We start from the raw sequence: 14,765 nt of genomic DNA on the forward strand, positions 1-14,765 counted from the left end.
TGCCGAATTTCCTTAGTTTCCTGAGGAAGTATGGGCGCTGTTGTGCTTTCTTGGTGGCAGCATCGACCAGGACAAATTTTTGGATAGATGTGTACCCCATGGAATTTGAAACTCCCCGAGGAATTTGAAACTGTTAACCATCTCCACCTCGGCCCCGTTGATGCTAACAGGGGTGTGTACAGTACTTTGCTTCCTGAAGTCAGTGGTGGGATCGGGCACTGCTGGCCAATGACGAGCCACCTCCTCTGCCACAAAACACAGCATGGTGGCAGGGGGTGGAATATCCCCCATGTCTGCGCTTAACCCTTTAAATGCTGATTGCAAAGAAACCAGACTGGCAGGGGTTCTTGAGTTATTAGCACAAAAGCATCAGTTTTTTATTGTGCTAAAAAAAGCCACCCAGGTAAAAAAGTGAAGATATTGATATACCTTTGCAACACACACACGAGCATGCAGAATTACAAGTTTAGAGTGGGAGATTACTTTCAGCCAAATTACAACAATGTCAAAAGGTAAATATAGATAGTTCGCTCCTTATGAGCTCTTTCCTGGTTTTGTGGCCGAAACAGACATTTTTCACGGTGCCCCTGAAAATTCAGTGGAGTTGAAGCCCCCGTCAACTACAATTTCTGGGGACAGTCCTTTTATAAATGTTATTTGTTTTCTCCAAAAAGTTGTTGATAGTGCACCTGAGTAGTACACCTGAGCTCTTTTAGAATGTAGCAAGCAGGGTGGATAAAGTGATACATGTAGATGTAATGTATTTGGATGCACAAGAGCGGGGCGGCGCGGTGCCACAGTGGTTAGCACTACTACTTCACGGTACCGAGGACTAAGTTTCATTCCTGGCCCCAGGTCACTGTCCGTGTGGAGTTTGCGCATTCTCTCAATGTCTGTGAGGATCTCACCCACACAACCTAAAGATGTTCAGGTCGGTCGATTGGCCATGCTAAATTGCCCCTCAGTTGGAAAAAACGAATTGGGTGCTCGAAGTACATAAAATATCACAATAAAAATTAAAAAAAAGATTTACAAAAACTATTTGGTAAAGTGCCACATAAAAGGTTACGATACAAGCTTTTGGGGCTTGAGGGGGAAAGCAGGGGGTGATGTTTGGTGGGGGAGAGGGCAAATGGCCTACTCCGGCTACCATTACTGCTCTGTCCCTTATCCACCTGTGTCTTCTTGTTCCATATTCAGGCTTTTAAACCCGAAACCTGAATTATTTCAGTTCTCCCCTATTTTGTTCTCAAGTTTGGTTAACGCCCATATTGGGAACCTTCCTATTTGCCTGTCTTAGAATTTGGAAGAATGAGGGGTCTTATAGAAACATCTAAAATTATGAAGGGAATAGATAGGATAGAAACAGGGAGGTTATTTCAACTGGTGGGTGAAACTAGAATGAGAGGGCATTGCCTCAAAATAAGGGGGAGCAGATTTAAGACTGAGTTGAGGAGGAACTTCTTCATCCAAAGGGTTGTGAATCTGTTGAATTTCCTGCCCGGTGAAGCAGTTGAGGCTACCTCGTTAAATGTCTTTAAGGCAAAGGTAGATAGATTTTTGAACAGTAAAGGAATAAAAGGTTATGGTGAGTGGGTGGATAAGTGGAACTGAGTCCACAAAAAGATCAGCCATGATCTTATTGAATGGTGGAGCAGACTCGAGGGGCCAGATGGCCGACTCCTGATCCTCGTTCTTATGTTTTTATGTCTTGTGATTTTTTAAAAGTCAAACATGCATTATTGCTCTTGTGAGGCTTAATTTTATATTGAATTTATTACAGGTCAGCCATTTGAAACAGCACAGATTATGAGATCTGCAGTCAGCAATATCATCTGTTCCATCATATTTGGACAACGCTTTGATTATGAGGATGAGATATTTATCAGTTTAACAACCACGGCGGATGAGGTTACCAGACTAGCTGGAACAGCTCCAATACATGTAATTATCTTTGTATGTTACTGTGATAACGTTGTAGGTTTGAGTGCATGACAACTTCCTCATCTCACTGTAATAGGCCGAGGGAAGGATTTTCTAGCTCCGAGCCCCTGGCCTACTTTCCGGCAGCAGAGGTGGTCCACCATTGGCCAGTGGCGGGATCTTCCTGTCCTGCCGATGTCTGCCAGATTTTGTCTGTCCCGCACCGATTCTCTGGTAGGGAATGTGTCCCCCGAGTGGGGGGGCTGTGGTCACCATCAGCAGAATTGGAAGATCCCGTCGCCGGTAATGGACAGAAAATGTTGGTGTGGCCAGAATTCTCCGATCTTGTCCGTTGCTGCCCCGCCACAAATGTGACTCTCAGCGGGACCAGCGAATCCCGGCCGCCAGTGACGTCGGAGAATCCCGGTCCAAATGTTACAAACTGACAGACACTTGTGTGGATTAAATCCGAGTATAAACACTGTGGGCAGGATTCTCCGATTCCCCCAGCTGCACGTTTCTCGGCGGCGCCCTATTTGCTGGAAAAGGGATTCTGTTCCTGTTGTTTGTCAATGTGATTTCCCAATGAAGCCCATCCCCCCCTCCTGCCGCCGGGAAACCCACGGCCAAGGGTGAGCTGCCAGCGGGAAAAGTGAATCTCAACATCCAAAAAATTGCGACCAAGGTCACTTTCACCAGACTTCACTGTGATATTTGTCCCCAGGTTTCAGTCTAAGCCAGGGAGAAAAAGAAAACCATTGTGACTTGCGACATAATAACAGTTTGTAGCTGTGACCCCTTCCTCATAGAAAAACTTGAATAGAAATTCAATTCAGATGCTATTGCCCTTCTTGACTAAGTTAATGGATGGAACGTTCTAGGATTCTGAAACATGCCCCCTTCTCCTTTCAATAATTTTGCTCCATTTTAACCCTGCCTGGCAATAATATGGTGACCTTTCTCCTCCATTTTGATCCTTTTTGTCGATCGAAAAGAAAATGTCCTCACACAACCTTCCCTCGCACCCCCACTACCCCACTGGAACATCTGTCACTTATTCTGAAAATTTGCTTCCGTTGAGCACTGACCTTTCTCCTCCCATTAACACAGTTTGCTATCTTACCTTTTATGCCACTGTCAGTACCTCCTCTAGTCCTTCACACTGCCATTAACACTTCCTCTGACCTGTGCCCGACACATGTTTGTTGCAATTTCTCCTGCGCGTCCACCTATCACTGACCTTCTAATCTACTCCACCCACTCTACCCCCTCTTATACAGTATAAAATCCATCAGGTTTCTCCCTCTCTGTAGCTCTAAAGACGTCATACGGACTTGAAAAATTAACTCCTTCTCTCAGCAGATGCTGCCAGACCTGCTGAGCTTTTCCAGAATCTTCTGTTTTTATTTCCGATTTCCAGCATCTGCAGTATTTTGTTTTTACTATGGAAAGGAGGTGGGTCCCATTTTACATCCTGTCAGATTGCTTGTGTCAGTGTAAAACAGGTGCTATCAGTTAGGCCAGTCGTTCAACATTTTGCCAAAGGTTACAAATGGCTTCGATGGAAAGGAAATTCGGTTGTGAGGGGCCGAACGGCCGGCCGATCCGTTAGCCCCCAACTAACATCACTGAAAGTCACCTGCTCTGTGCATTGAACACGAGTAAAACCCATCACTAATTAACTGAAGACTCGAACTTGCTGTCTTTCTTTCCTCCAATGCAGCTGTACAATGCTTACCCATTTCTGGGATTCCTGATTCCGGCTCACAGGAAAATCATGGAAAATCGAGACAAGATGCATGCCATCTTTAATGATTTCTTCAAAGCGGCCAAAGAAACCATGAGTGAGAACAGCATCCAGTCGTTCAGTGAGGCATTAATCATGAAATACCGACAGGTAGAGTGACTCGCATTTCCAGCAGTGGCGGCAAAATCGTTTTTTCGATAATACAGGAAACAGTCCAGAAATGTGTAGGTTAGGTGGATTGGCCATCCTAAATTGTCCCTTAGAGCCCAAAGATGTGCAGTTTGGGTGGATTGGCCATCCTAAATTGCCCCTTAGTGTCCAAAGATGAGGGGTTATGGGGCTACGGGGAGAGTGCAAGGGAGGCTCAGGGCCGAGGTGCTCTTTCAGAGTGTACTGGTGCAGACTTGATGGGCTGAATGGCCTCCTTCTAGAAGAAAGCTTCACAGTTGCCATAACTGAGGCTGGATTTCAATCGCAGATTTAATGATTCCACCAGCTGCCGGATATCATGAGTTTTGAGCCGATTACCACAGCTGGCGGGACCAAAACCTTTATCCTCTTTTCTACCTCAATGTGCTAATTGCTGAATATTCTGAAAAATGTAAAGTGAAATTGCAGATTAACATTGATGTTGTGCGAGTTTTGATCTTGCAAATTAAACCCTGAAAAGACGTAGGGTGCGATTCCCCCAAAAGGGAACAAAGTCCCCAAGGAAGCGTGTTTAGCCGCGTGTTTCCCAGCACTCGCAGTGCCAAGAAGAACATGGATATTCAACACAACTCGCATTGAATAAGGGGCCTGAACGGGGAACGCGGCCGATGCTGCACACAGCTCCGTTTTGTATAGTGGGGAGTTCAGCTCGAGTCCAGCCTGAGGCACCCCCACCCTCAACACCCACGCCGAGCAACCCTGGACCAATTGCACATGCACATAAAATGCCAGCATGGCACTTTGGCAGTGCCAAACTGGCACCTGGGAAGTGCCCCACCCAGCTGGCAGTGCCACCTGGGCGTCTTGACAGTAACAGGCTTGCACCCAGCCAGCTTGGCATTGCCAGGGTACCCTGGAGGCACCACCCTGCCAAACAGCAAGCAACTGGGGGCCTCTGATCCCCTGGGAGACCCCCACGAATGCAGTTGCACCGTCCCGTTTGTGGGGACCAGTGTTGAATGGCGCTCGCCCGAGGTCTCTGAGGGGAAGGGGTTGAATCCCAAAGCCTCAGGTACCTCAGGAATCTGCACATTAGAGTGAGATTTACTGCCTTGCCCGAACATGCAGTTTTGCTAAAAGGTGATCCCATTGTGAGCGCGATTCACATCGCAACGTCTCGCAAGATCGCATTGAATCTCGTGAGGCATTGCGAGACAGGTAGATCCCGGGAGCACGGTCCCCCGCCTTTCAACAGCCATGCTGTGCGAGCGAGCTGCTTTTCCAGCACAGCGTGGCCATGATTGGGCCTTTAGAATCTCTACAGTGCAGATGAAGGACATTCGGCCCATCGGGTCTGCATCGACCCTCGAAAAGAGAACCGTAACCTCAACCCACTCCGCCACCCTATCCCCATAACTCTACCGAACCTGCAAATCCCTGCACAATCAGGGGCAATTTTATCATGGACAACCCACCTAACCTGCAAATCTTTGGACTGTGGGAGGAAACCCACGCAGACACGGGGAGAACGTGCAAACTCCATACAGTCAACTGAGGTCGGAATTGAACCCGGGTCCCTGGCGCTGTGAGGCAGCAGTGCGAACCACTGTGCCACCGTACACCCCATCATAAAGTTGTTGAAAATACTTTATTTTGTGATAAACCTTAGGTTAAATATTATTTTTTCTTTAAACTTACTGTGAAATTACACCTGGATTATTGTGCTTCCTGCATTGGATGCCATTTCTACTCTCATTTTGACTGGGATGTTCAGCTCTTTAAGACAAATCTGTGGATCTCTTTGCTGCAGAGATATGTGGAGTCCAAATCACCAAGTGTTTTTAAGATAGAGATAGATAGGCTCTTGATTAATAAGTGGATCGGGAGGTACTTCCGGTGGCAGCATGTAAGTGGAAGTCACACGTTGGGCAGAGGAGGTGATGGCCCCGGTGAAGGCGGCAGTGTTGAAGACATTAGTCGAGTTACGGGAGCAAGGAGAGAAGGTGAAGGGGGTGGAGGAAGCTCTGTCACAACATAGTGACCAGTTCACCTTGATAGCTGCGGAGGGTGGTGGAGGCCAACAAAGGACTGAGAGCCAAGGGTTAGGACCTGGAGAACAGGTCGAGGTGGCAGAATTTAAGAATGGTGGGTTTGCCCGAAGCGGTGGAGAGCCCAAGGCCAACTGAGACTTCACTAAGATGTTGGTGGAGTAACTGGGGGAGGGGGAAGAACCTCCCTGTATGAACTGGACAGGGCTCGTCGGTCACCGAAGAGAAATGAGCCACCAATGGTGGTCATAATTTGTTTTCACAAATTCTATGTCAAGGAGAAGGTCCTGATTTGGGCGAAATAAATGTGCGCGGTGCAGTGGGAGCTTGTATTCGTATATACCAGGACTCAACTGTGGAGCTGGTGGGAAGGCGGGCAGCCGGGTGAAAGGGGCACTCCACAGTAATGGTGTGAGGTTCGGCGTGGTCTACCTGGTGAATCTGAGGGTGACCTATAACTCGAGAGACTTCTACTGTGGGACGGTGGAGGTAGCGGAGGCATTTGTGAAGGCGGAAAGATGGGTTAAAATGAGAGTTGGGACTGGGGTTTGGATGTGGTTCTGGAGAATAGGGTTCCCCAGAGGCTGGGATGGAGAATGTGGGGTTGTAGGGGAACCGGAGATTTTTCAATAAGATGGGGAAGGTGATCGAGGAATATGTGGGATTTAACTGCACAGGGGACGTTTCACAGTCAGTGGTTTGGGAGGCTCTAAGTCAGCAGTAAGGGGGGAGGTGATCTCCTTTCAGGGTGGCGGGGGCATTCTATGAACATGGGGAGAAGGTGGGGCATATGTTGGCTGGCCAGCTTCAGAGGGAGGCAGTGACAACAGAAATTGTCCAGTGCGGGATAAGACGGAGAAACAAGTGGTGGCCCCGGAGCAGGTTGAAGTATCTGAGGCTGGGGGAGGTGGGTAGGGCAGGTCTGGAGGGGCCGGTGGGGGAACAAGAGGTAAAGAAGAAAATTGGGAGGATGCAGTCAGGGAACGTGGTGGGATCGGATAGATTCCCAGTGGAATATTATAAGAAGTTAAAGGACAAGTTGGCGCCGCTGATGGTGGGAATGTTTGAGGAGACGATAGGTAGGGGGTGTAATGATATGTATATTGACTGGGATATAAAGAGTTAACAAGTTAATGATAATGCTTCTTGCCATGAGAGGGGACCACAGAACAGTCATATCTATCATGTGACGAGAGGATTCTGGGATTAGAAGATACTTAGATGATTAGTTGAGAGTTAGTGGAGAGCTGGAAGAGTGTCAGGCTTAGAGAGCAGTTGTATACTTGAGAGTTCTGTTAGTTAGAGATAGCATAGTTTTCTACAGTAACCTAATTGAGGAATGTGAACAAATCTTAGTTCGTAGTGTAATAAATTCATAGTTTTGTTTGTTAACAAAGCTTTGTGTTCTTTATTCAACACGACGTATCGGAGCCATCCAGGTAAAGCAGAATAGAGAACATAACAGGGGCGTCTTGCCAAAGATGTTGGGTCAGGCTTCGATTTCCCTGCTGTTAAAGAAGGATAAGGACCTGGTGCAGTGTGGGTCGTGTCGGTCCATATCCCTAATGAATGTAGGGGCCAAGATATTGGCAAAGGTGCTGGCAGCAAGGTTGGAGGGGCGTCTCCCGAAGGTGATTGGGAAGATCAGCCGGGTTTGTGAAGGGAAGGCAGCTGTTTTCAAATGTGAGAAGGTTGTTCAATGTGATCATTTCGCCAGCGGAGGGAAAGGAGATGGAGGGGGTGGTGGCATTGGATACAGAGAAGGCATCTGATTGGGTAGAGTTGGGTTATTTGATGGCGGTCTTGGAAAGATTTGGGATTGGGACGAGGTTCACGGAATGGGTACGGCTGCTGTATTTGGAGCCGATGGTGAGTGTTCGCACGAATAATATGAATTTAGGATACTTTCCTTGGCACTGGGGTACTGGGCATGGGTGTTCTATATCCCCACTGTTGTTTGCATTGGCTATAGAGCCTTTGACCATTCGCCCTCCACAGCACCTCACACCACAGATTCGAACGACGCCCCCCAACCACCACAGCTCCTACTCCCACTTTGCCTTAACCCACTCCATGGACACCATATCCTCCTCCAGGAACCTCCAGTAGATCGCCGAAACAACCCCCCTCTCCAGCTCTCCTGCTGACTGTACCTCCTCCCGCAATGAAAAGGCTGGCGTTATCGGGATTGTCAGGAAAATCTTACTTGGGAAGTCCCAAACCTGCAAGTACCTAAACCCTTCCAACTCCACTCGGCTTGCATATCGCCCCCAAGGAATAAATCCTTAATTCCCCTAATCACCCTCTGATCCCATTTCTGAAACCTCGCATCCATCCTCCCCGGCTCGAATCCGTGATTTCCCCTAATCGGCATCCCCCCTGAACCGGCCAAAGCTTAAAATGCTGCCGTAACTGTCTCCTAATCTTCAATGCGGCCACCACCACCACCGGACTCACTGAGTACTTACCCAGTGCCAGTAGAAATGGTGCCCTTGCCAGCGCCCGCAAACCTGACCCCCTACATGAGCTCACCTCCATGGTTACCCACTGGGCTGTCCCCTTCTTGCTCCAATCCCTCACCTTCTCCGCATTAACTGCCCAATAACAGTCCAGCAAGTTTCGGAGGCCTAACCGCGCCCCCCCCTCCACCTGTTGTCCTCTCGGCCGAACCACCCTCCTAACCCTCCATCTTCCCACCACAACTGAACGAGGAGATCAACTTGTCCACCACCTGAAGGACTTTGATAGAAAGACCGGCAGGCACTGAAATAAAGACAAGAATTGTGAAAGAACGTGCATTTAACTGCCTGCATCAGACCCGTCAATAGCAGAGGGACGTTGTCCTACCTCGACAGATCAGCCTTCACCCTCCCCATCAAATTAGTGAAATTATATTTTCGGAGCCCTCCCCAATTCTGGGCCTCCTGCACCCCCAAGTACCTTAAGTGGTTGCTGGCAAACAAAATGGCAGCCCCCCACCCCCACCCCTACCCATGGCAGGGAGACGATAAAATGCTCGCTTTTACCTAAATTCAATTTATACCCCGAGAACGACCCAAATCACAGGGTCTGCTCTATTATACTCCCCAACGATGTGCTCGATTCCGGGATATATACCAGCAATCATCAGTGTATACCCCCCTCACTATCCCCTTCCACAGCCCTGAGCTCCTTAGCACAATGGCCAAGGGCTCTATAGCCAATGCAAACAATAGGGGGGACATAGGGCCTTGTCTCGCACCCCGGTGCATTGCAAGTACCTAGAGTTCATGCTGGTAACAAGAACACTTGCCATCAGTTCCTTATACAACAGCTGAACCCACACCACGAACCTCAGCCCAATTCCAAATCTCTCCAAAACCGCCATCAAGTAATCCCACTCAGCCCGTTCAAACGCCTTCTCTGTGTCCAGTGCCACCACCACCTCCGTCTCCTTTCCCTCCACCAGAGACAGGATCACATTCAACAACCTCCTCACGTTTTGAAAACAGCTGCCTTCCCTTCACAGACCCAGTCGGATTCTCCCCAATCAGCTTCGGTAGACATACCTCCAACATTGATGCCAGCAACCTCTTCAGCAGCAATGAAATAGAAGTTTTCCCCGTCATTTGCAGCAACACACCCCTGCCTATCGCCTCATTACTGCCTTCAGTGGCACCGACCTGTCCTTACAACTCTTCTAAAATTCAACTGGGAACCTGTCAGGCCCTACCGCCTTCCCTGCCTGCATCCTGCCAATCACCTCCTTCACTTCCTGCTCCCCCACCGGCTCCTCCAACCCTGCTCTATCCTCCCCACCCAGCCTCGGATATTCCAACACATCCAAGAACTCCCTCATCTCCCATTCCTCCCCTAGCGGCTCCGACCTAGAGATCGTTATAAACCTTCTTGAATACTTTATTAATCTGCTCCCGGGCCACCACCAGCTTCCCCGTGTTGTCCCGCACCTGAACTATCTCCCTCGCCGCTGCCTCCCTCCGGACCTGGCCGGCCAGCATACGCCATGCCTTCTTCCTGTGCTCGTAGACGGCCTCCTTCACCCTGCCCAACTAGTGCACCAATTTTCTCTGTGGACAGTTGGTCGAACCTCACCTGCAACTCCTTCCTCTTGGCCAAGAGTCCTGTGTCCAGGTCCCCTACATACATCCCATCCATCTCTAAAATCTCCTCAATCAGTTTGTGGTGCTCCTCTCTCTCTTCCTTGTCCACCTTAGCTTTGAACAATATCACCTCTTCCCTCATTACTGCCTTCAGAGCCTCCCAGGTTACTGCCAAACATCCCCTGTGCAATTAAACTCACATATTCCGTTAACACCTTCCCAATCTTATCACAAAAACTCTGGTCTGCTAAAAACCCCGTGTCCATTCTCCACCCCGTCCTCTGGACCATCCCCTTCCCAAACCCACATTCAACCAATGCTGAGCATGGTCAAAATTATAATTTCTGAGTACTCCGACCTCCTAACCCCAGCCAATAGCGCCTTCCCCATAATGAAAAAGTCTATCCTCGAGTACACCTTGTGTACTGGGGAGAAAAGCGAATACTCCCATTCTCTCGAATGTAGGAACCACCATAGATCCACTACTCCCATCGCCCTCATTAGCCCAGCCAGCCACACCCACCTCCCCCCTCCCGTTCCCTCACCCGAATGGGCCAGCAAGCGCGGCTGAGACCTGACTACCTTCGGTTCCTGCACCATCTTCCAACACCCCCCCCCCCCCCCCCCCCCCCCGCCCCCCACACTATCAACTCGTGGGTATCCAGATCTGGGTCGGCACCCAGCACCCTCTTCACAAACCCCGCATCATCCTAGTTGGGGCCATATACCCTCACCAGTGCCACCGACCTTCCCTCTAGGCCCCCCCCCGTCACTATCACGTACCTGAACCCCGATCCACAACCACCTTCGCCATATGAAACTCTTGCCCACCAATACCGCTACAACATCGGCCTCCACCTTCTCTAAGTAGAAGTCCCTCAAATTGTATGCCACCCTCAGTTTCGCCAGGTAGACCATACCAAATCTCATGCCTTTACTGTAGAGTGCCACCTTCACCCATCCGAAGGCCGCCTGCCTTCTCGCCAGCTGGACCGTCAAGGCTTGGTACATCCGAATACCAAGGCCTTAACACTTCACCTCGCTCCTTTGCTTCAGCCAACTCAGGACTTTCTCCTTGACATGAAACTTATGATAGCAGATTATAACTGCCCTTGGTGACTCGTTTGCTTTAGGCTTAGGCCTGAGCGACCGGTGTGCTCTTTCCTGCTCATATCGGGAGGGTTCTTCCCCCTCCCTCAACAGCTCTGCCAATATCTTTGCGAAGTACTCAGTTGGCCTTCAACCCTCCACCCCCTTGGGCAGGTCCACTATTCCTAAGTTCTGCCTCCTCAACCTATTCTCAAGATCTTCCATCTTGGTTCTGAGCCCTTTGATAGCCACCGTCACCCTCCACAGCTCCTCACCCATCGAGGTGAACTGGTCACTGTGCTGCGACAGAGGTTCCTCCACCCCCTTCAAGTTCTCTCCTTGTTCCCGTACCTCGGCCGATGTCTTCAACATTGATGCCTTTACCGGGGCAATCAGCTCGAGGACCCACTCCTTCATCGCAGCCATCATCTCCTTTCGCAGCTCCTCCATGTACTTAGTGACCAGCCTCTCGAATTCTTCCCCCATCAGCTCGGTCAGAGTTTCCACGGTGAGGGGAGCAATCCACCCAGCAATCCAGCCTCTGCCATCTTTCCTCCTGCTGCATTTAACCGTTCACTCGATGGCAAACTTTCGCTCGCCCCTTCTTTCAGTGGCTTTCCTCTGGGTATTCGGCATCCCCCAATTTCCTTATGCCTTCCTGCACCAGCGTGTTCAAAAACTGTCCCTTAAACCTGCATTAAAATCCAAAACCCAGAGTTTCGAGCAGGAACCACCCAATGTGTGACCTTGGCCCACATGCTGTAATTTTAATATTGATCCCATTTACTTCCTGTTGACTCTCCTACTTCCCAAATTGTATCACTTCACTGTCCTCTGCGTTAAATTTCATACATGTTCCTCCACTTTACCAATCTGCCTATCACCTCCGTACGTCTGTTACTAACCTCCTCATTGCTTACTACATTTCTGACTTTCACAAATTCGTCAAAATTAAAATGATGTCTCCTAAACACGAGTCTGAGCCATTAATACGACACCTTTCATGACCCCCAAGACATCCAACGCATTTGACAGTCAATGAACTATTTGCGAAGTTTGCTCATTGCTGTGATACAGGGAAGTGAGGGGAGTGAATTTTTACACAGTAAGGCCCCACAGAAACAGTGATGGTGAGTAGATCATTATTTCCATTGAAATATCGGCTGGCACAGTATGAAGAGCTCCACTGCATTTACTCAACTGGTTCCATGTGATCTTTCTGCATCCACCTGACCTGATTTGAGCACCTGACGGTGCAGCACTCCCTCAGAACGGCAGAAATGTCAGCCCAGATTATTTGCTCAAGTTTGCAAAGTGCGACTTTTACTTATGAGGTGAGAGGGCCACAGCTCTCGGTTACACAGGTTGGTCTTGCAGTTGGTATGTGCCCAGACATTTTCCTGATGAATGCAGTACATTCTCCTTTATTCCCTTTGTCCTGAAGGAATCAAGAGGCCAAGATTCGGAATTTGAGAAGAGGGATATGCTGGCTACTATCATTGACCTGTTTGCTGGCGGCACAGAAACCACCTCCACGACCGTCTGCTGGGGACTTCTCCTAATGATGAAATATCCAGAAATCCAGAGTGAGAAATCATTAACTTCTCTCCTGTTGCTTTGTTGTGGTGTTGTCTGATGAGAAATCAGGAAACGTTTCCTAATGAGGCCTTTTGTACACATGATCTCTGAGGCAGACTAACAGGATGCAATGACTATTGATAAGGGGCGTCTTTCTCAGGTTGCCTGGCAACAACCAGTGGAGTGCCACAGGGATCAGTGCTCGGATCGCAGCTGTTCACATTATATATGAATGATTTGGAGGAAGGAACACGGTGTACTGTACCCAAATTTACAGATGATACAAAAATGGTCCAGGTGTAACAGCACCTGGAGTGATCTCCCAGGTCAGTGGAGAGCCCCAGGTGATCGCGAACAGGGCAGGCTGGTACCCTGGAACTCCCTATGGCACCTGGGAACTTTGGCACTGCCAGTCTGACACCCTGTCAGTGCCTCCATTGCACTGTCAGCGTGCCTGGGTGGCACTGGCAGGGCACTGCCATGGCACCAGGTTGGCAGTGCCAGGATGCCTGGTTGTCGTTGGGTGAGGGGGGCCTGAAAAGGAGGGTGGGGCAGAGGAAAATATCAGGGCAGCATTCCAAAACGCCGCCCCGATCTGCGAGGAGCCTGCCCTGCTGGTGAGCTAAAGATCGCCAGCAAGAAGTTACTCAAAGTGCAGCCTCGGCGGCGACAATCTCCCCAAGGCCAAAAGAAATGGCGGCATGTGGCGCAGTGGTTAGCACTGGGACTGTGGCGCTGAGGACCCGGGTTCAAATCCCAGCCCTGGGTCACTGTCCGTGTGGAGTTTGCACATTCTCCCCATGTCTGCAGGGTAGTTGGATTGGCCACGCTAAATTGCCCTTTAATTGGAAAAAAATAATTGGATACTCTAAAATTTAAAAAGCAATGACAAAGAGCCGGTGAATCGCAAGATGTTTCTCGATGCTGCAGCCGCTGAGAAACACTCCGCCAAACGCTCCCTAAACCGGACATAGAGGAATTTTGGGAGAATCATGATTTGATTTGATCTGATTTGATTTATTGTCACATGTATCGAAGTACAGTGAAAAGTATTTTTCTGCGGCAGAGGGAACGTACACAGTATGTACATAATAGACACAAGAATAATTAACAGAGAACATTGATAGATGGGACAGTGATTGGTAACAGTGCGGAAAAAGGGGGCAAACAAAGCAAAGCAAATACATGAGCAAGAGCAGCATAGAGCGTCGTGAATAGTGTTCTTACAGGGAACAGATCAGTCCGAGGGGGAGTCGTTGAGGAGTCTAGTAGCTGTGGGGAAGAAGCTGTACCTGTGGCTGTATGTGCGGGATTTCAGACTTCTGTACCTTCTACCTGATGGAAGGGTCTGGATGAAGGCAATGCCTGGGTGGGAGGGGTCTCTGATAATGCTGTCAGCCTTCCTGAGGCAGCGGGATGTGTATACAGAATCAATGTGGGGGTCGCAAGATTGTGTGATGCATTGGGCTGAGTTCACTACACTCTGCAGTTTCTTGCGATCTTGGACCAAGCAGTTGCCATACCCGGCTGTGATGCAGCCGGATGGGATGCTCTCTATCGCACATCTGTAGACGTTTGTGAGAGTCGATGCAGACATGCCAAGTTTCTTTAGCCTAAGGTGTTGTTTCTCCAGTTTGCATTGGGCTTCACTGGAACATTGTAGAAGGCCAAGGACAAACATGTGGGCATGAGAGAACATTTTAAAATCCATCACATTTCTACCTCTCTTTAACCGTGTTGTGGGCAACACGGTAGCATGGTGGTTAGCATAAATGCTTCACAGCTCCAGGGTCCCAGGTTCTATTCCCGGCTGTGTCACTGTCTGTACGGAATCTGCACGTCCTCCCCGTGTGTGCGTGGGTTTCCTCCGGGTGCTCCGGTTTCCTCCCACAGTCCAAAGATGTGCGGGTTAGGTGGATTGGCTATGCTAAATTGCCTGTAGTGTCCTAAAAAGTAAAGGTTAGGGGGGGGTGGTCGTTGGGTCCCGTCCCGTCTTTTCCAGTCCCGTCCGTCTGGGGACCGAAAATTTCCATCCTTGCTCATCAGATTGGATTGGATTGGATTGGATTTGTTTATTGTTACGTGTACCGAGGTACAGTGAAAAGTATTTTTCTGTAAGCAGCTCAACAG

General features: G+C 49.3%; 1 protein-coding gene across 1 annotated transcript in view; it reads left to right on the forward strand.

Annotated features, from left to right (window-relative positions):
* Positions 1-14,765, forward strand: part of LOC119976256 (cytochrome P450 2K1-like) — a 60,352-nt gene that overhangs the window by 22,161 nt on the left and 23,426 nt on the right. The window contains exons 4-6 of the mRNA XM_038816620.1: positions 1,784-1,944; positions 3,647-3,820; positions 12,502-12,643. Of these exons, the coding sequence (XP_038672548.1) occupies positions 1,784-1,944; positions 3,647-3,820; positions 12,502-12,643 (477 nt within the window). The remainder of the gene's footprint in view (positions 1-1,783; positions 1,945-3,646; positions 3,821-12,501; positions 12,644-14,765) is intronic.

Source organism: Scyliorhinus canicula, chromosome 13 (genome assembly GCF_902713615.1).
Source record: "Scyliorhinus canicula chromosome 13, sScyCan1.1, whole genome shotgun sequence".
Classification (NCBI taxonomy): Eukaryota; Metazoa; Chordata; class Chondrichthyes; order Carcharhiniformes; family Scyliorhinidae; genus Scyliorhinus; species Scyliorhinus canicula.